This window comes from Dipodomys spectabilis, unplaced genomic scaffold, assembly GCF_019054845.1.
Source record: "Dipodomys spectabilis isolate Male_0828 unplaced genomic scaffold, ASM1905484v1 ptg000208l, whole genome shotgun sequence".
In the NCBI taxonomy this organism is placed as follows: Eukaryota; Metazoa; Chordata; class Mammalia; order Rodentia; family Heteromyidae; genus Dipodomys; species Dipodomys spectabilis.
The window spans coordinates 238,742-261,368 of NW_024870885.1; the positions used below are offsets into that span (position 1 = coordinate 238,742).

The window sequence follows — 22,627 nt, forward strand, 5'->3', positions numbered from 1 at the left end:
TCAGTGGTAGAGCGCTTGCCTTGCATGCTTGAGGCCCTGGGTTCGATTGCTCAGCACCACATAAGCAGAAAAGAAAAAAGCCGGAAGTGGCACTGTGGCTCAAGTGGTAGAGCACTAGCCTTGAGCTGAAGAGCTGAGGGACAGCGCCCAGGTCCAGAATACAGGCCCCACGACCAGACCCAAAAAAAAAAAAAAAGAATCTCACAGACTGTTTGCCCAGGCTACTGTCAGACTGTGATTATCAGTTTTCAGCCTCCTGAGTAGCTACAATTACAGGCATGAATCATTGGCACCCAGCCTGTTATGTATTTTGATTATTTATCTTCCCCCCCCACCCCCCCATATTTTTTTTGGCCCTTTCTCCCTTACCCTTCATTCCTCCAAACAGTCCAGAGTTGTATTAGTGTGCATGCATGTGTTTTATATGGGTACATGTATGTGTATGTGTGCTCAGGGCCTTGTGCTCTTTTTTGGCAAAGCTTGGTGCTGGTGGTCACACTGTAGTCTTAGATAATCAGGAGGTTGAGATCAAAGCCAACCCCAGACAGAAATGCTCATGAAACTTTTTTTTTTTTTTTTTGCCAGTCCTGGAGCTTGAACTCAGGGCCTGGGTGCTGTCCCTGAGCTACTTTTTGCTCAAGGCTAGCACTCTACCACTTGAGCCACAGTGCCACTTCTGGCTTTTTCTGTTTATGCATTACTGAGGAGTTGAACCTAGGACTTTATGCATGCTAGGCAAGCACTCTACCACTAAACTATATTCCCAGCCCTCATGGAACGCTTATCTCCACTTACCCAGCAAAAAGCTGGAAAAGAAACTGTAGCTGAAGTAGAAGAGTGTCAGGTCCTGAGTTCAAGCCTCAGTACCAGCACAAGAAGGTGGAGGTTGGGAGCGCTTCTGAGGCTGGAACAACGGCTCCTATCCTTGCTCCCTAGGAAGATTAAAGTTTGCGGCCAGCTCAAGCACTAGCCAAACGCAGCAGTCATCCTAGTTATGTAGGAAATGTAAGCAGGAGGGTCACATCCAGGGTGGCCTAGCAAAAATGTGAGATCCTACTCCCAAAATCATGTAAGCAAAAGCACCAGAAATGGGAGTCGAGTGATGGAGCTCTAAAGCACTGGATTCAAATCCCAAGACTGTCTCTCCTTCACACCACCAAAAAAACAAAGAGGAATAGGCCTTCTGAGGCTGCGCGTGGTAGTTTATACTTGTAATTCCATCACGCAAGAAAGCAGAAGAGAGAGAATGGGGAAATTGAGGCCAGCCTGAGCTACCTAGCACAATCTTCTCCAAAAAACCCAAGATCTGCTTGATAGAACACTTGCTTAGCATATACAAGGCTCTAGGTTTGGCCCCATCCCAGGACCAAAAGAAAGCAAGAGCAGACAATTAGGGGGGAAAACAATGGAGAAGCTGGAAGTGGCGCTGTGGCTCAAGCTGAAGAGCTGAGGGACAGCGCCCAGGCCCAGAGTTCAAGCCCCACAACCATCAAAACAAACAAACAAAAAAACGGAGAAGCTTCTTGGACATTAAAAAGACATAAGCAAACACTCCTCCACCTCATCCTGTCTTGAAGTAGAAGACTTAATCTCCCCAAAGCGCTCTGTAGACTTAGTGTAACCCCCATCAAAATTCCAGTGTATTTGGAATCTCATGGACTCCCAGTAGTCAGAACTGCTTTGGTGGGTGCACACCTGTAACCCTAGCACTTAGGAAGCAGGGTCAGCCAGCCTGGGCTGTGTAGTGAGATCCTGTCTCAGAAGGTCCAGAAACAAAGCTTGAGAAATAGGGAAAGGTGGCAGATTAAAGACAGCTGCCTTCGCTGGGCACTGGTGGCTCACGCCTGTAATCCTAGCTACTCAGGAGGCTGAGATCTGAGGGTTGCGGTTCAAAGCCAGCCCGGGCTGGAGAGACCGTGAGACTCCTATCTCCAATAAACCACCAGAAAACCGGAAGTGGCGCTGTAGCTCAAGTGGTAGAGCGCTCGCCTTGAGCTGAAGAGCTGAGGGACAGCACCCAGGCCCAGAGTTCAAGCCCCACGACCTACCAAAAAAAGAAAAAAAAAAAAAGACAGCTGCCTTCTTACCCCATGGCAGAGAAGATGATGCAACAGAGAAGGGATTGGATGCTGGAGAGAGAAAGCGAAGACAACCTCAACCACAGAAAAGGCGGAGAGAGGTCAGAACACCACGGAGAGACCAGCCCACCAAGACAAGAGCAGCAAGTGAACCAGGCAGAGCTCACCACGATTCTGTCTCACCTGGCCTCACCCAGAACCATGATCTCCAAGAACGTCAGCAGATGCTGGTGAGGATGTGAAGGGAAAGGTGTAAACTGGTACAGGCACTGGACGCTGGTGTGGCGGTTCCCCAACCGGAAGAACCGGACCTGCCGGAGGAGTCTAAACCAGCATCCAAGAGGTACTGCTGCATAACAGCATTCCCTGTGCCACGCAGTGGAATCAGCTGAGATGCCCAACAGCCGATGAGTGGACAAGGAACATATGGTACTTGTAAACCATGGAATATTGCTTAGCCATAGAGAAGGATGAAATCATGTCATTTTCAGGAGAGTGGATAAACCCGTGGGTCATTATATTGAGTGACATAAGCCAAGCTCATAGAGCCAAATACAACATGTTTTCACTCATTTGCAGAACCTAGCCTTCATAAAGACACGCAAAATACACCTATGTGTGCACTCGCGTGCACGCACACACACTCATGGACCTTGATTCTAATTATGGACTGTTTGGAGGAATGAGGCAGGAGAAGAAGAAAAGAGAATGGTGGAAAGTGAGTTCTATTGAAATACGTTGCATCTGTGTAAAACCTCAAAGTTGGAGTCCAGAATTTACTAGAAAGCAAGAGTAAGCATGGCAGTGGCCGATGGGATATAATAGAGCCCAGAAGTAGCCCTCTTATAGGAACAGGTGGCTTCGGATGTGATGTCAGGATCCTTCAGTGGGGGAAGAACCCTGTTTTAAGTAGGCCTTGCTGGGAACATGGGTCAATCTTGTGCAAGAGGGTATAAAGATGGTTCTTGTCTCCTATAGTTCAAATGCACCATAACCTATTTGGAACACCCAAAACTTAGAATAGACGCAGGCAGAAGCTTCATACATTGACTTGACAGTGATTTCTTGGGTTGGCACCAAGCCATCAAACAACAAAAGGAAAAAGGCTGATTAAATTTTGTGCACATTAAAACGAGGCAATGGAAAGCCGGGCGCTGGTGGCTCACGCCTATCATCCTAGCTACTCAGGAGGCTGAGATCTGAGGATCGCGGTTCAAAGCCAACCCGGGCAGGAGAGACCGTGAGACTCCGATCGCCAATAAACCACCAGAAAACCGGAAGTGGCGCTGTAGCTCAAGTGGTAGAGCGCTCGCCTTGAGCTGAAGAGCTGAGGGACAGCGCCCAGGCCCAGAGTTCAGGCCCCACGACTGACAAAAAAAAAAAAACGAGACAATGGAAACAGTCAAAAGGCAACCAGGCTGTGGGGGCTGGGGGATCTGTCGATAATGTATGAGGAATTCTTGGCTATACCAGGTATTGAACCCAGGGCCTCACACTTGGCAGACAAGTTCTGAACTCACAGCCCTATAGCTTTTACTCTTCTTCCTCCTCCTCTCTCTCTCTCTTTCTTTTTCTTTCCTTCTTTCTTTCCTTCCTTTTCCTTCTTCTGCTTCTCCTTCTCCTTCTCTTTGTTCTCCTCCTCCTCCTCCTCCTCCTTTCTTTTTTTCCCTGTCCTGGGGCTTTAACTCAGGGCCTAGACACTGTCCCTTAGCCTCTGTGTGCTCAAGGCTTGCACTCTACGTAGCACTTGAGCCTCAGTGCCACTTCCAGCCTTTTCTGAATTTATTCGAAATAATAGTCTCATGGTCTTAACTGCCCAAGCTGGCTTTGAACCTCAATCCTCAGAACTCAGCCTCCTGAGAAGCTAGGATTCAGGTGTGAGCCATCAGTGCCTGGCTTTACTTTTTTTTTTTTTTTTTGGTCCATCATGGGGCTTGAACTCTTCAGTTCACTACCCAAAAGCTGTAAGTGGAGCTGTGGCTTAAGCACCAGATTTGAACAACAAAGCTCAGTGACAGCACCCTAGGCCCTGAGTTCAAGCCTCAGGACTGGTACCCAAAATAAAAAAAGTCATAGTACAATGTATGTTTCACAGTAGGCTAAAGGAGTGACCTTTTCTTCTTCCCCAGTGCTGCGAACTCCTGCCCATCCAGCCCCCGGGGAGCAGGGTCTTCAGGGTACAAAATGGGCCGTGTGATACCATCTGACCTCAATTTAATAGCTGACAGCTCACAGCCAGAAAATGAAAAGGAAGCTTCAGGTGGAGACAGTCCAAAGGTAAAATGTTCTGTCGTCTTCAGTGGCCGTGGTGTGTGTGCATGTGTGGGTGTGTGATGGTGAGCCAGAGCCTTGGAAAGGGTCGTACCCTCCTGTATCAGCACGTGGCCTCCTGGTGTTTTTGCTGGGGAATTCTTGTTGGGATTTTGTAAATCCATTCTTTTTTGACTTCAGCTTTTAGTGGTGCTGAGGTTTGAACTTAACATTGTGCTTGCGATCAGGTGCTCTCTCTCTCTTGAGCTGGACTCCGGCGCCCCCTTCTCTAAGTGCTGAAGGGGAGGTGCGGAGGGCTGCAGGCACAAGTCAGGTAATGAGTGCCTTTCTTTCGGGTCAGTGTCACTCCCCCCGCCTGCCACGTGTGTTCTCTCCCGTCCCCATCGGTTTAGTCACTTTCCGCATGAGTCTCATTTTTCCTGGATTGCCCTAGACTGAGAGCCTCCTATTTAGGCTTTCCACACAGCTGAGATGATAGGCGGAAGTCATCACACTCAACATTTTTTTTTTTTAACGGTCCCGGGGCTTAAACTCAGGGCTGGGCGCTGTCCCCGAGCCTCTTCTGCTTAAGGCTAGCACTCTACCACTTAGCCACAACACCACTTCTGGCTTTTCCCAAGTAGTTTATTGGAGATGAGAGTCTTGTGGAGTTTCCTACCCAGACTGGCTTTGAATTGTGATCCTCAAATCTCAGCCTCCCGAGTAACACAGATTACAGGTGTGAGCCAACGGCACCCTGCCCTGTGTTGATTTTTTTTTTTCCCCCATCGGCCATGGGACTTGAACTCTGGGCCTGGGTGCTGTCCCTCAGCTCTTCAGCTCAAGGAGAATACTCTACCACTTGAGCCACAGCTCCACTTCCAATTTTCTGGTAGTTTATTGGAGATAAGAGTTGTACAGGGCTGGGAAGGTGGCTCAGTGGTAGAGTGCTTGCCTTGAATGCATGAGGTTCGATTCCTCAGCACCACATAAGCAGAAAAAGCCAGAAGTGGCACTGTGGCTCCAGGGGTAGAGCACTAGCCTTGAGCTGAAGAGCTGAGAGACAGTGCCCAGGCCCAGAGTTCAGGCCCCATGACTGCCAGGCCCAGAGTTCAGGCCCCATGACTGGCAAAAAAAAAAGAGAGAGAGAGAAAGAGAGAGAGTTGTACAGACTTTCCTGCCTGGTCTGGTTTTGAACTGCAATCCTCAGATCTCAGCCTCCTCTGAGTAGCTAGGATGACAGGCGTGAGCCACTGGTGCCTGGCCTATGTCAAATCTTTTAAGAAATGTGTTGGAAAAGAAGGAGGCAAAACTTTGGCACTTGAGCACAGTGACCGGTGCTCCGTCTGGGGCCGGCACGAGAGTTGCGGTGCTGTGGAGCTAGGCCGCGGTTCACGTCGTACTGTTTGGGTGTTTGGGTTTTCTTAGGTAATCTCTAATGGCGTTTTATTTTAAAAAATTACACTGTATTTTAAAGTTATTCACCCTTCATCCCTCCATCTTTCTTTATATCTTTTTCCCCCATTCTTCCAAGTTTTCAAAATTGTATTCCTTTGTAATAAAACACATTTTTAGAGAATATATAAAACATACGATTATGCTAACTTTTTTTAATACAGGATGATTCAAAGCCACCTTACTCCTATGCACAGTTGATAGTCCAAGCAATTACCATGGCTCCTGATAAACAGCTCACTCTCAATGGAATCTATACACACATCACTAAAAACTACCCCTACTACAGGACCGCGGACAAGGGCTGGCAGGTAAGTCAGTGCTTCTGGGTCTTGCAGATGCTGCTCAGTGTCTGGTGATGAGGCTGTTGGCTTTGCTAACTCAGGTGAGGTTTGGAAGCAAGCCGAGTGAGAGGAAGCGGCTGTGCTGCGACAGAGGTGTGCGGCCTCGCAGAGCCGAGGCACGGGGTTCTGAGGGAAGTGTCGAGGACCCCTGCGTCTCTGGTGTGGGGGACGGCCGCGTGGCACCCGTGCAGCCCACTCCTAATGCAGGACACGTGAACACTCTGGGGCCTTCTTTTCTTCTCTGTTTGTTTGCCTTCCTCATCTGCTTCACGAAATAGAGAAGCTTTGATGTTTTGCAAAGGCACTTTTCAAACTCTGTACCAGAGTTGTCTGTACCCTATTTTCAAGACATCTTCATTTGGCTGGCTACAAAACGTGGTGTGGGCAGTTTAAGTTGGGAGCCCACCATCTCCAGAGGTGGCGCCATGTCCCAAGGCGGTAGAATGAGCATGATGAGGTCCTGAGTAGAAGCTCCACTTCTGGCTTCTTGCTAGTTGATTGGTGGTAAGACCCTTAGGTTTGTCTGTCCGGGCAGGCTTCGAACTAGAATCCTCAGACCTCAGCCTCCTGAATAGCTAGGATGGCAGGTGTGAGCCACCAGCACCTGGATGAAAATGAGAATTTCTGAGGAGCTCGAGTAGACTTTCATGTGTCTGATTGTGTTTCCATGTGTTTTCCTGAGCAGTACAGGGTTTTATTGCTGAGGTGAAGGATGGGGCTGGCGGTGGCCTCCGTCTCTTGGGGCCTGAGCCAGAGCCTCTTGGGATTGTGGTCGCTGGGCAGGAAACCTGGGCCACAGTCGTCCGGGACCTGGTCCTGAGTGCATGCAGGTTTCCCACAGGCTACTACAGTCACTTCACAGGCACCTAAGGCAGGGGTTACCCATGTGCTGCAGATCCAGCACTGTTCTGTTGAGCAGGTGGCCCCCGTGTCTAGCTCCAGGTCTCCTGACCTGAGCTGCCCTCCTGGCCCCGGTGTGGATGAGAGCCTCTGTGCCGAGCCCTTTCCTGCATTTGTGGCAGGCACTGAACTAAGCGCCTCATGAGCTCTCCCCTCCCCCTACAGCGCTGACACCAGGGTCTGCATCAAACCATACTCTGACTTCACTTCCCTGGACTACATCAGAAACCCATTTTGCAGTATGGGTGCACATGTTCACATTTCTGTGTGCATGTGTGTGACAGAGACAGAGACAAGACCTTGCTCTGTAGGGCCAGACTTGTCTCCAACTTTTGATCATCCTTCTGCCTTTGCTTTCTAAATTCTGAGATTACAGTTGTGCACGATGTCCTGTGCAATGTTTTCTTTTGTGGGGGTGAGAAGCACAGTACTGAGCTTTGATCACAAGGCTTCATACTTGCTGGACGGCACATTACTGCCCACACCCCAGACACAGCCCCCCACCCCAGCAACAGACAGGGTCTCATGATTTGGCCAGAACTGGCCTCAGACCACTATCTTTATACTATGCCTCCCATGCCCCGGGATGATGTATATACACCACCACCTTTAGCTTATTGTTCAGAGGCCCTGACTGGCCTCAAACCATAGTCCTCATCGCTGGCGACTTTGTTTTACTTTCTTTTGAAAGTAAAGCAAGCGCTCTCAACAGAGCAGTGCACCAAGGAAGTGGGCTGTGTTCTCCCCCGCACAGTGGCCCATGGACGCCCCGTGGGGTGCGCCAGTGCAGGCCCAGCTGGTCCCACAGAGGTGCAGGCCAGTAATTCCCCCACTCCCTCTCGTCTCCAGCTCTGAGGGACCATGACTATTTCTCTTCTTTTTTCTTTTTTTTCTTTTCCTTTTTTTTTGCCAGTCCTGGGCTTGAATTCAGGACCTGGGCACTATCCCTGAGCCTGTCTGTGCTCAAGGCTGGTGCTCTACCACTTGAACCACAGCGCCACTTCTGGCTTTTTCTGTGTATGTGGTGCTGAGGAATCGAACAGGGCTCTAAATCTTTCTTTCTTTCTTTCCTTCCTTCCTTCTTTCTTTTTCTTTTTTTTTTTTTTCGTGAAAATACTGTACAGAAGGGTTACAATTACATGGGCAAGATAATAAGTGCATTTCTTATCAAGCTTTGTAGCCTCCTTTGTTTCCCCTTCCCATCCTTCCCCCACCCCCACCCCCACCCAATCCTACTCCTCCCCTCCCCCTCCCCCCCCCCCCCCCCCCCCCCACCAAAGTTGTAAGACTAGTTCTTAATCTAAGAATTTCACAGGGTCTGCTCATGGAATAATGTTTGGGTTAATTTGCAGGGGAAGTTCCTAGGTAAATGAGCTGGTCTGAGCAATTATGTATAAAGATGGGATATCTCTTTCTTCTTTTGTTGCTGCATTTTCAGACAGACAGACATCAGCTGCTAGAGAAGTGAAAAGCTCATGCACAGAAGTGATACACCCTACTTCCCTGTTCCCACCTAGAGGCGCCCCCTTTCTCTTCCAGGGAGCATGTGGGCCAGCCAGTTTCTCTATGGGCTCCGGAGCCCTGAGGGGAGGGACCCCCCCAGCCTGGGGCCGGGCAGCTGTGGGGTTTTTTTGCTTATGTGGTGCTGAGGAATGGAACCCAGGACCTCACGCATGCAAGGCAAGTGCTCTACCACTGAGCCACCTTCCCAGCCCCTATATTTGACATTTTAAAGTACTTTAATCTTTGAGTCAAATTGATATTTGAAAAAGCCTATTATCATAGTTCAAGAGTAGACACCTAATAATTAGATAAATCTGATAAATTAGATAAATAACTTGATAAATTTGGTCTGTTGTAGGGCTTGAACTCAGGGCCTGGGAGCTGCCCCGAGCTCTTTTGCTGAAGACTAGTACTCTACTACTTCCCAGTTTTGTGGTGATTAACTGGAGATGAGAGTCTTGTGAGCTGGCACTGGTGGCTCATGCCTGTAATCCTAGCTACTCAGGAGGCTGAAGTCTGAGGATTGCAAGTTCAAAGCCTGCCCTGGCAGGAAAGTCCATGAGACTCTTTTCTCCAATAGACTACCGAAAACCAGAAGTGGAGCTATGGACTCACAGTGGTAGATAGAGCACTAACCTTGAGGAGAAGAGCTCAGGGACAGTATCCATGCCGAGTTCAAGCCCCACAACCGACAAGAAAAAAATCTCAGACTTTCCTATTCTGGCTGGCTCTAACCACCATCCTCAGATCTCAGCCTCTTGAACAGCTAGGATTGTGTGAGCCACCAGTGTTTGACTGGAGACCAGTATTTTTAATTTTTTAATTTAATTTTAATTTTTTGCCAGTCCTGGGGCTTGAACTCAGGGCCTGGCACTGTCCCTGAGCTTCTTTTGCTCGGGGCTAGCAGCTCTATCCACAGCACCACTTTAGACCTTTTCTGTGTCTGTGGTACTGAGGAATTGGGCCCAGGGCTTCATGCATGCTAGGCAAGCGCTCTACCACTAAGCCACATTCCCAGCCCTGGAGACCAGTATTTTTATTTATTTATTTATTTATTTTTTTGTCGGTCATGGGGCTTGAACTCTGAGCCTGGGCGCTGTCCCTCAGCTCTTCAGCTCAAGGTGAGCGCTCTACCACTTGAGCTACAGCGCCACTTCCGGTTTTCTGGTGGTTTATTGGAGATAGGAGTCTCACGGTCTCTCCTGCCCAGGCTGGCTTTGAACCGCGATCCTCAGATCTCAGCCTCCTGAGTAGCTAGGATTACAGGCGTGAGCCACCAGCGCCCGACTCAGTATTTTTATTGTGTAAGTTATTAGGATACTAGAGAACAAATAGTATTTCCAGAAGGAAGGAAAATATATATTTAGAGAAAGTTTTTATCAGAAGAGAACAAGAATATACAACCCTCTACAGTAGCTGATTTGCAGCCATGATTCAGAAACACTGCATAAAGCCTGATGATGGTTTGGTATTATTAGTATTCAAAATGCAATTCTACTGAGTTTGACATTTATATTTAAAGCAAAGGTTAAAAAGATGTTCACTCAACTTTGACAATACATTCCTATTTTCAAAGCATATATTAACTAGTAATTGGCTATTAGTTTTATAGGAAAGACAGCCAGGAAAGTTAAATCAATGACCTATGGTTTAGTATTTTGACAAGCAGTTTAAAAATCTGATGATTTCACATATTCTTCTCAAAGTCAAATGCTATGTGATTGTTCTGTTGTATGTTTGTATAAAGTGAATCAGAAAGTAAGAAAAAGGTTAGCATTATTAAAATAATAGCCCAATTGAAACATTCCATTTATACTGTTCATAATGCTTTCAAAGGACATAAAACTCTGTGGAGTATCTGCACATCACTTTGGACTAAATCAATTTTTTTTTGGTCGGTCATGGGGCTTGAACTCTGGGCCTGGGCGCTGTCCCTGCGCTCTTCAGCTCAAGGCGAGCGCTCTAGCGCTTGAGCTACAGCGCCACTTCCGGTTTTCTAGTGGTTTATTGGAGATAAGTCTCACGGGGTTTCCTGCCCGGGCTGGCTTTGAACCGAGATTCTCAGATCTCAGCCTCCTGAGTAGCTAGGATTACAGGCGTGAGCCACCAACGCTGGGCTGACATTCCTTAATGTTTCTCATATACAGCTTATACATGCGTGCATGTGTGTGCTGATCCTGAGGTTTAAACCTGGGACCTGGGTACCATCCCTGAGCTTCTTTGCTTAAGACTAGGCTCTTGAGCCATGGCTCCATTTCCAGCTTTTTGCTGGTTAATTGGAGGTAAGGGTCTCATGGACTTTGCTGCCTGGCTGGCTCTGAACCCCAACCCACAGGTCTCAGCCTCCTGAGTATCTAGGATCACAGGTGTGAGCCACTGGAGCCAGGCAATAGTGTAGAGGTTTTTTTTAGCATGCTGGGCTTTGACTGCAGCCTGACTTTTGTGGGCAATGTGTGGCCTCCATTGTGGTATCATGTGGAACATCAAGCTTTGGGTTCTAGAGGACTTTGGAGTTTTGAATCTCCCTTTCCCTCCATACCCGAATAATCTGTGTGGCCAAAGTGCATCTTCTCCACCTTTGGGGACCAAGAGCAGTCATGTTTATGTATTATTGGTTATTGGAGCGTCTCAAGTCGCAATGGGTATTCTTGTTGATAAATAAGTCCCCAAGTTGGACAGCAGCCAGGCCCATCCTCTGGGTCCCCATGATGTAACTCAGGTCCACCGGCCACAGAGACTGCTGCCAGCCCAGCCCTCAGCCCCAGCCCCCAACCCCAGCCCAGCCCTCAGCCTCAGCCCCCAGCCCCCAACCCAGCCCTCAGCCCCCAGCCCCAGCCCCCAGCCTAAGCCCCAGCACCCGGCCCCAGCCCCCGGCCCCAGCCCCCCGGCCCCAGCCCCCAGCCCCCAGCCCCAGCCCCCAACCCCAGCCCCCGGCCCCAGCCCCAGCCCCCAACCCCCAGCCCCAGCCCCCGGCCCCAGCCCCAGCCCCCCAGCCCCAGCCCCAGCCCCCGGCCCCGGCCCCAGCCCCCAGCTCCCGGCCCCAGCCCCAGCCCCCGGCCCCCGGCCCCAGCCCCCAGCCCCCCAGCCCCCGGCCCCAGCCCCCAGCCCCAGCCCCCAACCCCAGCCCCAGCCCCCAACCCCAGCCCCCAACCCCAGCCCCGGCCCTCAGCCCCAGCCCCCGGCCCCCAGCCCCCAGCCCTCAGCCCCACCCCCTGGCCCCCAGCCCCCAGCCCCCAGCCCCAGCCCCGGCCCCCAGCCCCCAGCCCTCAGCCCCACCCCCTGGCCCCCGGCCCCAGCCCCCGGCCCCGGCCCCCAGCAGTGGCTTGTCCGCACTGGGACAGCCCAGGCTGCTCTGTAAAGCAGTCTGACTCTGTATTTGACTTCCTTGCTGCCTTTGACAGTTCAGGATTTCAGGACATGGCTGGCAGGTCTACATGAAGGCCGGTTACAGCTGGTTATCGGTGGCTCATTGCCTGTAGGCTGCTATTCAGGACCTGGCCTACAGGATCACTGAGGCCAGTCCAGGCAAGACCTTTGTGAGACGCCACTCAGCCAACCACTGGGCATGGTGGCAGGTGTGCAAACAGGAGGATGGAGGTTCAGGCTCATGAGACCCTGAGTTACTTCAGCAAGAAAGAGATGAAGCAGAAACCCCAGATCAAACTCTAGTACTGCAAAATAAGTAAGTAAGTGATAGTGTATGGCCTAGCCTGGAAAACCTGGAGTGGACTTTCCAAGTAGACTATTGGAGTGGGAGTTGAAATTGACTCTCTGCTTCACATTTTGGAGCGGTGAGGATCAAATAAGGAACTAAATAAATGTACTTTACACGCAGACCAGAGCATCTGTTACTGGCACCGGTCGCAGCTCTTAGCCTTCGCTATCTACTTCGTGCTCGCTGCTCGCTCTCTCGGTGCTGGTTCTGGGTTCTGCTGTGTAGCAGTCCGGCCTGGCCTCTTGCCCTGTCACTCAGTGCTGGGCATACAGGTGTGCACCACTGCCCCTTTCCTCTCCAGGGTGGAGCTCTGGGCAGCTGGGTCTCGGTCTCCACCTGGCAAGGTTGATGAGGGCAGGCCATCTTAGGCACCTTGTTTTCTGGTTGAGAAAGGAGATGGAGGTTGGAAATGACATTTTCTGTGTTGTGCAGATTTATTACTTCCTCTCTCTCTCTTTCTCTCTCACACACACACCTGTACGCATGCACGCACGCACGAGCCTACCTGCTGTGGGATTCACTCGAGCTGGCTGCCAGCTGAAGGCGTAAAACCCAAGAGCCTGTCCTGCGCTCCCCAGTGTTCACCAAGGAGCACCGGCCTCAGTCCTGCAGACACTGAGGTTTCTGCTTTTCAGAGCCCTAAAATGGGCACATTGTGACTTCTCAGCCAAGCCTTACATGAATTCTGTGTGTTTCATGTCCCATAGAATTCCATCCGCCACAATCTGTCCCTGAACCGCTACTTCATCAAAGTGCCGAGATCCCAGGAAGAGCCGGGCAAGGGCTCCTTCTGGAGGATAGACCCTGCCTCCGAGAGCAAGCTGGTGGAGCAGGCCTTCCGGAAGCGGCGGCCCCGGGGCGTGCCCTGCTTCAGAACCCCTCTGGGGCCTCTGTCCTCTCGGTAAGCAGGCCCCGTGGCCGGTGAGCACCAGTTCCTACCAGAAACCAAGGACCCCAGTACCCTTTGGTGAATGTTGGTGATTCGGAAAATGATGTCGTGGCTACTTCGTGCCTGCCGATTCCTTTACTGTAGCCCTTGACTGCTGAGACGGCACATGAGCCGTTCTTCAGGGCTTCCTTTTTGCTGCTTAAACTCAAGATCGTTTTTAATGTGCCTGATTTCTAAAAACCGTATCACCGATACTCTGCTTTTCCCAAAAGAGGACCTGGGCTTGGCATTGACCCCAGGCCCCCGCCAGCTCGCGCTCTGCAGATTCCTGCAGGCCTGGGGCTGAGTGTGAGGCCCAGCCTACGGGCCGATTGGTCATATCCGGGACGCTCCAGCTGTGGGCCCAGGACAAGGGACACTGACACTTGCTGGGGCGAGTGCGTCACTGTAAAACCCACTGTCTTCTTTTGGTGGCCCAGGAGTGCACCGGCCTCCCCCAACCACGCAGGAGTGCTGTCTGCTCATTCCAGTGGCGCCCAGACCCCCGAGAGCCTGTCCAGGGAAGGCTCGCCGGCCCCCCTGGAGCCTGAGCCGAGTGGCACACAGCCCAAACTCGCAGTCATCCAGGAGGCACGGTTCGCCCAGAGCGCACCAGGTAAGATGCAGCAGGAGAGGCAGCGGGGCTGGGGCCGGGGCCGGGGCCCCAGTGCACAGCCCCGTCCCACACCTGCTGCGTGGTGCACGGTGCCAAGGGAGCTGCCCGAGACTTTGGAGAACCAGTAGGAACACGAATGTGCTATTTCATAACCGCAAAGAAGGAGTCCATTTAATGAATAGACAGACCTTTGCAGTTTATTTACAAACCCAGTGGCTCACACCTGTCATCCTAGCTACTCAGGAGGCTGAGACCCGAGGGTCACGGTTTGAAACCAGCCTAGGCAGGAAAGTCCATGAGGCTCTCTTCTCCAATTAACCACGAGAAGCCAGTAGAACTGCTAGCCTTGAGCAAAAAAAGCTCAGGGAAGATGTCCAAAACGAAGTTCGAGCCACAGGACTGGCATCAAAAAAACAAAACAAAAAACTTTTACCCTGGAGGTTTTTTTTTTTTTTTTTTTTGGTCTGGTTGTGGGGCCTGAACTCTGGGCCTGGGCGCTGTCCCTCAGCTCTGCAGCTCAAGGCGAGCACTCTACCACTTGAGCCACAGCACCACTTCCAGCTTTTTTCTTTTTGCTTATGTGGTGCTGAAGAATGGAACCCAGGGCCTCATGCATGCAAGGCAAACGCTCTACCACTGAGCCACCTTCCCAGCCCTACCCTGGAGACTGTTTGTAGTGTTACTGTGAAGGTGTGTGTGGGGAGCGGCATGAAGTTGGGCAGAGCTGTGTCTCCCCTCCCCCCCCAGTCCTTCCCTCCCGTCTCCACCCACAGTTGCACAGCTCCTCTTCCAGTGTCTACTGAGCGCCACTGTGCATTTGTTCACCCTTTGTCTCTCCATTTTTGTGTTCCCTTCACCTTCCCAAAGACCTGTAGATGAACAAACGAGACAAAAGTAAAAGAAAACAAGTCGCAAAAGAAAAATACCTCATCTCCATTTCCTGGAGTTCATCTTGATAAGTATTAAGGTATTATTGTGCATCATCAGACGCCATAGACCTTGGGCTTTTATGTTTCTCTCCAAAGAGTGTCCTTTGATCTCTGTGTGATCTATCATGTCCCCATGGGTTTTACATCTAGTTCCCGTGGATGAAAGAAACTATGAGCCATTTGTCTCTCTGAGCTTGGCTTTCCTCACTTGACAAGATTTTTTGCTAAATCCATTTCCAGAGGATTTTTAAAATATAATTTTATTGTTATTAAGGATTTGTAAGCTGGATGCCAGTGCCTCACGCCTGTACTCCTAGCTACTCAGGAGGCTGAGATCTGAGGATTGCAGTTTGAAGTCAGTCTGGGTAGAAAAGTCCCAGTGAGACTCTTTCTCTCCAAGTGGCACTGTGGCTCTAAGTGGTCGAGCGCTCGCCTTGAGCAGAAGAGCTCAGGGACAGCGCCCAGGCCCCACAACGAGCAACAACAAAAAGCTAGAGGAGCCAAAAGAGAGTGTGAGAGCGTGCGTGCGTGTGTGTGTGTGTGTGTGTGTGCGTGCGTGCGTGCGTGTGTGTGCGTGCGTGCGTGTGTGCGTGTGCGTGTGTGTGTGAGATGAATGAGTCCCAGGCCAGATAGCCTGGTATCACTGAGCATCGGTGGTTCCTTGGAATTCTGGAGGGTGTGTGTGTGTGTGTGAGATGAATGAGTCCCAGGCCAGATAGTCTGGTATCACTGAGCATCGGTGGTTACTTGGAACTCTGGTGTGCGTGCGTGCGTGTGTGATGAATGTGTCCCAGGCCAGATAGCCTGGTATCACTGAGCATCGGTGGTTACTTGGAACTCTGGAGGGTGTGTGTGTGTGTGTGTGTGAGATGAATGTGTCCCAGGCCAGATAGTCTGGTATCACTGAGCATCGGTGGTTCCTTGGAACTCTGGAGGGTGTGTGTGTGTGTGTGAGATGAATGAGTCCCAGGCCAGATAGCCTGGTATCACTGAGCATCGGTGGTTACTTGGAACTCTGGAGGGTGTGTGTGTGTGTGTGAGATGAATGTGTCCCAAGCCAGATAGTCTGGTATCACTGAGCATCGGTGGTTCCTTGGAACTCTGGTGTGCGTGCGTGCGTGTGTGTGCATGTGTGTGTGTGTGTGTGTGTGTGTGATGAATGTGTCCCAGGCCAGATAGTCTGGTATCACTGAGCATCGGTGGTTCCTTGGAACTCTGGAGGGTGTGTGTGTGTGTGTGAGATGAATGAGTCCCAGGCCAGATAGTCTGGTATCACTGAGCATCGGTGGTTCCTTGGAACTCTGGAGGGTGTGTGTGTGTGAGATGAATGAGTCCCAGGCCCGATAGTCTGGTATCACTGGGCATCGGTGGGTCCTTGGAACTCTGGAGGGTGTGTGTGTGTGAGATGAATGAGTCCCAGGCCCGATAGTCTGGTATCACTGGGCATCGGTGGGTCCTTGGAACTCTGGAGGGTGTGTGTGTGTTTGTGAGATGAATGAGTCCCAGGCCCGATAGTCTGGTATCACTGAGCATCGGTGGTTCCTTGGAACTCTGGTGTGCGTGCGTGTGTGCGTGCGTGCGTGTGTGTGTGTGTGTGTGTGTGTGATGAATGAGTCCCAGGCCCGATAGTCTGGTGTCACTGGGCATTGGTGGTCCCTTGGAACTCTGGAGGGTGTGTGTGTGTGTGTGATGAATGAGTCCCAGGCCCGATAGTCTGGTGTCACTGGGCATCGGTGGTCCCTTGGAACTCTGGTGCCTCCCAGGCCTCCCACGCGTTGCTGGGAGCCTGTGTTGCTGCCGTCCTACAGCCAAAGGGCAGAGGCCTCATGATGACTACCACTCCTGTCATGGTTGTCTTTAGTAGTTTACGAAGGGTTTCCAGTCGCCCTGTCTGTGGACGTGCACAGGGTGTCTTGGTCGATGTCCCCGGCCCTTTGCTCCCTCCCAGCCCGCTGGGCTGATGTCTCTGTGTCTTTAGTCGAAGCCTCAAGCTACCAAGGACGGGGTGTTGGGACAGCCACAGATGGCTGCGTGCGGGGTTCCCTTCCACTAGACGTGGGCCTTGTGTGGACATCTCGTGAGGAGGGAGCCCTGGGAGGGCGCTGTGTTCATAGAGACGAGGTGTAGGGATTAATAACTTGAGATACTAACCTTTCTCTTAGCATTCGTCACCATAAGGCAAAACAGGGCCCCGTCCTAAGGTTCCCAGCCGGCCTCCCTGGTCAGGCTTGGTGTGGGGAAGGAGGGGATGCACGCCTCAGCCCTTCCCCGCCTCTCCTGCCAGGCTCACCTCTTTCCAGTCAGCCCGTCTTAATCACCGTCCAGCGGCAGCTGCCCCCGGCCATGAAGCCCGTCGCCTACGCCGTCGCCGCCCCAGTGACCACCTCCGCCTCACAGCCGCCCGTGGTGCAAACCGTCCACCTCGTCCACCAGATACCAGCCGTGTCGGTCGCCAGCGTGGCCGCGCTGGCCCCGGCAAACACCTACACCGTCGCTGGCCAGGCCGTGGTCACCCAGGCGGCAGTCCTGGCCCCTCCGAAGGCAGAGCCGCAAGAGAATGGCGACCACAGAGAGGTCAGAGGTGAGCGAGGCGGAGGCGGCAGCTGCCGCCAGGCCCTGCTCTGTGTCGGGTGGTGGGGGGGGGTCTTTTTAGGGTACTCTCTTGCTTCGTTGCTGGGGATGGGACCGTCCAGACGCTGCACATTCTAGGACTCCAGTCTTTATCTCCAGTCTTCTATGTCGACTGGTCTGAGACATTCTACAGCCAGTCTTAAAACCAGGCAGTACTTTTTGTTGTCGGTTGTGGGGCTTGAACTCAGGGCCTGGGCGCCGTCCCCGAGGTTTTTTGTCCGAGGCTTGGGCTCTATGACTTGGAGCCGCAGCGCCACTTCCAGTGGTCTGGCACTTGGTTGGCGGTGAGTCTCACGGGCTTTCCTGGCCCGGCTGGCTCCACGCCATGATCCTTAGTCTCTAGGATGGCAGGCAGGAGCCGTTTGCCCCCGGCTCAGGTGATGGTCTTGTTGTTTTACCGAGTGAGGTCTATCGGCTTTCCTCTAACCCTAGTGGTGCTGTCTCTCTTGGGTTTCAGTGAAGGTAGAGCCTGTTCCCGCAGTTGGCCACGCCGCGCTGGGCGCCACTGGCCGGATCCTCCAGGCGTCGCCAGGCCCCCCCATGCAGACGGTCACCATTGTGCAGCAAGCGTCTATGGGCCAGCACCAGCTCCCGATCAAGACGGTCACGCAGAACGGGACCCACGCGGTGCCCATCCCCCCCGCCGTGCACAGCCAGGCGAACAGCGGTAAGGACTCTGCCTTGCTGAGCGCCCGGCCAGAGCTGCTCCTGGCCCCCTGGGGGGGGGGCATGTCCCTGAGCCTCGTGTTCAACACTAGTGCTCTACCACATGAGCCACACAGCTCCACCTTGGGCTTTTGGGGTTAATCAGAGATAAGTGTCTCACAGGTTTTTCTGCCTAGGCTAGTATCAAATTGTGATCCTCAGATCTCAGCCTCCTGAGTGGCTAGGATTACAGGTGTGGATGGCTTTGTGTTTCTAAGTTGCAGGCTGAGGGACTGGAAGAGAGTTGGCAGCCAGAGCTCCCGTTAGACTAGCACACATCTGGGAAGGCCAGGGCTCCCGTTAGACTAGCACACACTATCTGGAAAGAGAAGAGGTGAGCGCAGACGCATCTTTGGTGGGTGGTGAACAGCCCTTTGTCTGATGGCCCTGCCAGCCCAGGCAGGAAAGTCCGTGACTCTTAATTCCAATAAACAACTCAGAAAAAGTCAGAAGTGGTGCAGTGGCTCAAGTGGTAGAGCGCTAGGCCTTGAGCACAGAGAAGCCAAGGGACAGTTCAAGCCCCAGGTCCAGTCCTGGTGGGCTGCAGAGCCCGCTGGGTTGAGCAGTGGTGGCGGTGCTGGCGGGCATACCCCCAAGCGGCCGCGTTTTAGTGTGTGCCACCGTGTCTACCTGCATTTCGTTGCCTGCCCTGCATGTCTCCTTTCTCTAGCTAGGACGCGAGGTACAGCGGGGAGTGCTGAGGGCCCTGTCTCGGGGCACACGCCTCTGTGGGTGGCGACCGATCCATTTCCTCCATTCACAGAAGGTGCTGACTTTTGCCAACTCGGATGATGGCTGGTTTGTCTTCCCTTTAATGTAGCTGTGATGAGGTCCTTCACCAGGGCCAGGTACGCGCACCTTCTGGGCAGGACCCGCCGGTCACGCAGATAGGCTGCTCGGTGTGCTGTGACGGTGCCTTGCGTGTGTCCTTGAGGCTTTGGTCTGTGTTTTCTCAGTCTGGCTGGCTGTGGGCTTGCTTGACAGTGGCCTCGTGGAACGAGCCAGGAGTGTTCCTTCCTCTTTGGGGGAGATGTGGAGGACTAGCGGCCGCGCTTGAACGGTGCGCTGAGCATGGGGCGTGGAGCCTCTGCTCTGTTCTCCAGTTCTGCAGAACCAACGCCAACCCATGGACCTGGGTAGACTCGCCACAGACAGCCAGCCGGTCTTGGACTAGTTTCTGGTTAGGTATTCCATCCCTCGTGTTTTCGCCGGTCAGTCTTGTGAGATGAGGTCTTGCGCTGTAGGAGCCCGGCAGCCACAGCCCACAGGGCCACGCCCGCCGTCTCCACCTCCGCCCTTTGCTTGGCAGCGCTGATCTCTGCTGTTTCTTGCAGCTGTTTAAAATCTGCCAGATGAGCCTACAGGCTCTTCCCCCTTGTGCTGCATTTTGGGGAGTTTGCAACTTGTCTTTACCTGGGCGCCCCTGGTTGCTGGGTGTCAGAAAGGAGCCTGGGAGGGCGGCGGCCTGTGCACCACCCCCGAGGGCTGGCCAGGCCAGCTCTGACTGCAGCCCACCGGCTGCCTCCGTGGCCCGACACATGTAGCCTCCGACCCTGATTCCAGCCGGGCGCATCCTGCTGACTAGCAACATGGGTCCCCACCTCCCTCCCCTCCTCCCCCGCACCTGTGCCCGGTGCCCGGGCGTCCATACCCGTACCGTGCCCGCTGCCCGGGCATCCACACCCATGCCTGTGCCCGCTGCCAGGGCGTCCACACCCGTGCCTGTGCCCGCTGCCAGGGCATCCACACGCATGCCCGCTGCCAGGGCATCCACACCCGTGCCTGTGCCCGCTGCCAGGACATCCACACCCGTGCCCGCTGCCCAGGCATCCACACCCATGCCCGCTGCCCAGGCATCCACACCCGTGCCCGCTGCCCAGGCATCCACACCCATGCCTGTGCCCGCTGCCAGGGCATCCACACCCGTGCCCGCTGCCCAGGCATCCACACCCATGCCTGTGCCCGCTGCCAGGGCATCCACACCCGTGCCCGCTGCCCAGGCATCCACACCCATGCCTGTGCCCACTGCCAGGGCGTCCACACCCGTGCCTGTGCCCGCTGCCAGGGCGTCCACACCCGTGCCCGCTGCCCAGGCATCCACACCCATGCCTGTGCCCACTGCCAGGGCGTCCACACCCGTGCCCGCTGCCCGCTGCCAGGGCGTCCACACCCATACCTGTGCCCGCTGCCAGGGCGTCCACACCCATACCTGTGCCCGCTGCCAGGGCATCCACACCCGTGCCTGTGCCCGCTGCCAGGGCATCCACACCCATGCCTGTGCCCGCTGCCAGGGCATCCACACCCGTGCCTGTGCCCGCTGCCAGGGCATCCACACCCGTGCCTGTGCCCGCTGCCAGGGCGTCCACAGGAGTGTGGCGCCCAGGAGCTCCATTCTGCTGCAGCCGGGCGCCCTGCCCCCCGGCACTGAGCTGGCTTGTGGCTCTGAGGGTGGCAGGGCCGAAGCCCCGCTGTGGGTATATGCTGGTCAGTCCTGCATGGGGTTCTGACCTGCTGCCTCTCCTCCGCAGCTGCCAGCCCCCTGCACATGCTGGCCACCCACGCCTCTGCGTCGGCCTCCCTGCCCACCAAGCGCCAAAATGGCGACGAGGCAGAGCAGCCGGAGCTGAAGCGGATCAAGGCCGAGGACGGGGAGCGCATCGTCATCGCCCTGAGCGTCGACGCCCCTCCGGTGGCTGTGCGGGAGAAGGGGCTCCAGAACTAGCACCTAGCACTGCTCACGGGACGTCAACTCTGGTGCCAAGAGGAGAGAGCGGCGCCGCCCGTGCAAAGGGCCCTGCGGTTGGACTTCACTTCCCAGCACTGAAAACACAAACCCAGGTGGCCTTAAAACTCCCTTCCATAGACCAAGTCACACGGGAGCCAGTGCGCAGCGGTCCCCGGCTCGAGCTGGTGTTCCCGCAGAGCGCTTGCTGGGCCGCCGCTTGTGAGCTCAGCTTTTCAGGACGCACAAGGACCGGCCTTTGGGCCTGAGCCTCCCGTGGGATGGGGGCCGGCCAGCGCCTGAGGGAGCGGATCTTGCAGACTGGGCTCTCCAAGGGATGGGCCGGAGCCAGCCACCCCCTCCCGGAGACAAGACAGTGTTTTGTTGTTCACGTGGAATTAGAATCTTTTGAGGTGTACTTTCTTTACACAGTAATGGGGGTCTTTGACATTTCACACCACTCCATTTCTACTCGGGAAATTTTGGAATTACAGAACCTTTCACGTGGGTTAATTTGGGGACAGCAGCGACGCCGTTCTGTTTGTTTCTGTGGTTTGTTTCAGCTGGTGGGGATGGCCTGCTCTGTCTGTTCTGTGCTCCTCCGGGACACCTGCACGTTCCTGATGAGTCCCTCCCCATGTCAGAACGGGGGCAGCAAGCGCGGGTGACCAGGACACACCCCGCCCTGCCGCCCGCCTCCTCGTTCCTGTGCGTTGACTGTCCCTGGTATCATTTCCTAAAGCAGTCTCCCAAGTGTTGTGTACACCCAAAATAACAGACCCTCCCTTCCTTCCTTCCTTCCCCTTCCTTCCTTCCTTCCGTCCTTCCTTGGAAAACAGATCGAGTATGTACCCTTTCAAACCAAGATCACAGATCTCGATCTCCACCTCGTCTGACAAGTCAGGAGCCCATGCTGTGTGTGGCCGGGATGCAGGGCCTGCGGCTCCTGTGAGCACCCCCCAGACTGGGCTCTGGTCCCGGGGCACCCTGCCCTCCGAACCTGCCTCCACGGAGCCTCCCTTCTCTCCTTAAGTCCTGAGACCCAGAGGGAAGGAGACGGGCGGGACAGTCTAGCTGGGCGGGCAGGGCAGACAGAGGCTGTAGCCTTGTTCTTTAATGTCATCATCATAACATTATTTATTTAAATGTAGTTATTTTGGTATTTAATTTTTTTTAAAGAGAGGGGGAAGAAACCCTGTATTTTCCTGGTGGAATGAAATGGCTCAGAATGGTATATTTAGGCAATTTTAAAACATTATTTACATAAAGACCAAATACAAGTCTGTTCTAGTATTGCGTGTCGCGTCACGGTATGGAGCTGTCTTGTTACTGCAGATGATGCGTATTAAAATTATGAATTACTGCACACTAGATGGATTTTATAACTCAGTCACTTGACAAATAAAGTGAGAAATCATGAGTGAGACCGTGTGTCCGCTGAAGTCTGCCTTCAGACCAGAGCCACTGTCGGGCACAGGCTGCGGTCTGCTTCCCGCACGTCCCAGCACCTTGGGGTGTGTTTAACCCTTACGAGTCCTGTGTGCCGTGCGCGTCTGCCAAAGATGGGCTGCTCCAGGACGCGGGTGGCGCTTTCCTGCATAGCATGGCCGCCGGCCACTAACGGCAGACTGGGGCTCTGGAGTTGTCGTCTGTTAACTAACACTCGGTGTGAGAGGCGAGGACGGCTGCCTCCCGGTGGCGCTCTCAGTCTCGGGCCGCCCTCACGGCACGGCATCCACACCCGTCCCCTCAGTGCTGTGCCAGAGGACAGGAAGCCAGCTCTGTGCCCAGGTGGTCTCCGGGTTTTCAGGCCCTGCGTGGGAACTCGGAGTCAGTCCTGCCCCAGATGGG

At 53.7% G+C, this 22,627-nt stretch overlaps 1 protein-coding gene across 1 annotated transcript in view; it reads left to right on the forward strand.

The window, feature by feature from the left end:
- The window catches only part of Foxk2 (forkhead box K2), a 40,602-nt gene extending 18,400 nt beyond the window's left edge, over window positions 1–22,202 (forward strand). Inside the window, exons 3-9 of the mRNA XM_042696566.1 lie at window positions 4,208–4,355; window positions 5,948–6,094; window positions 12,953–13,146; window positions 13,614–13,789; window positions 17,003–17,299; window positions 17,807–18,016; window positions 20,583–22,202. Of these exons, the coding sequence (XP_042552500.1) occupies window positions 4,208–4,355; window positions 5,948–6,094; window positions 12,953–13,146; window positions 13,614–13,789; window positions 17,003–17,299; window positions 17,807–18,016; window positions 20,583–20,776 (1,366 nt within the window). The 3' untranslated portion in view covers window positions 20,777–22,202. The remainder of the gene's footprint in view (window positions 1–4,207; window positions 4,356–5,947; window positions 6,095–12,952; window positions 13,147–13,613; window positions 13,790–17,002; window positions 17,300–17,806; window positions 18,017–20,582) is intronic.
- The last annotated feature ends 425 nt before the right edge of the window (window positions 22,203–22,627 follow it).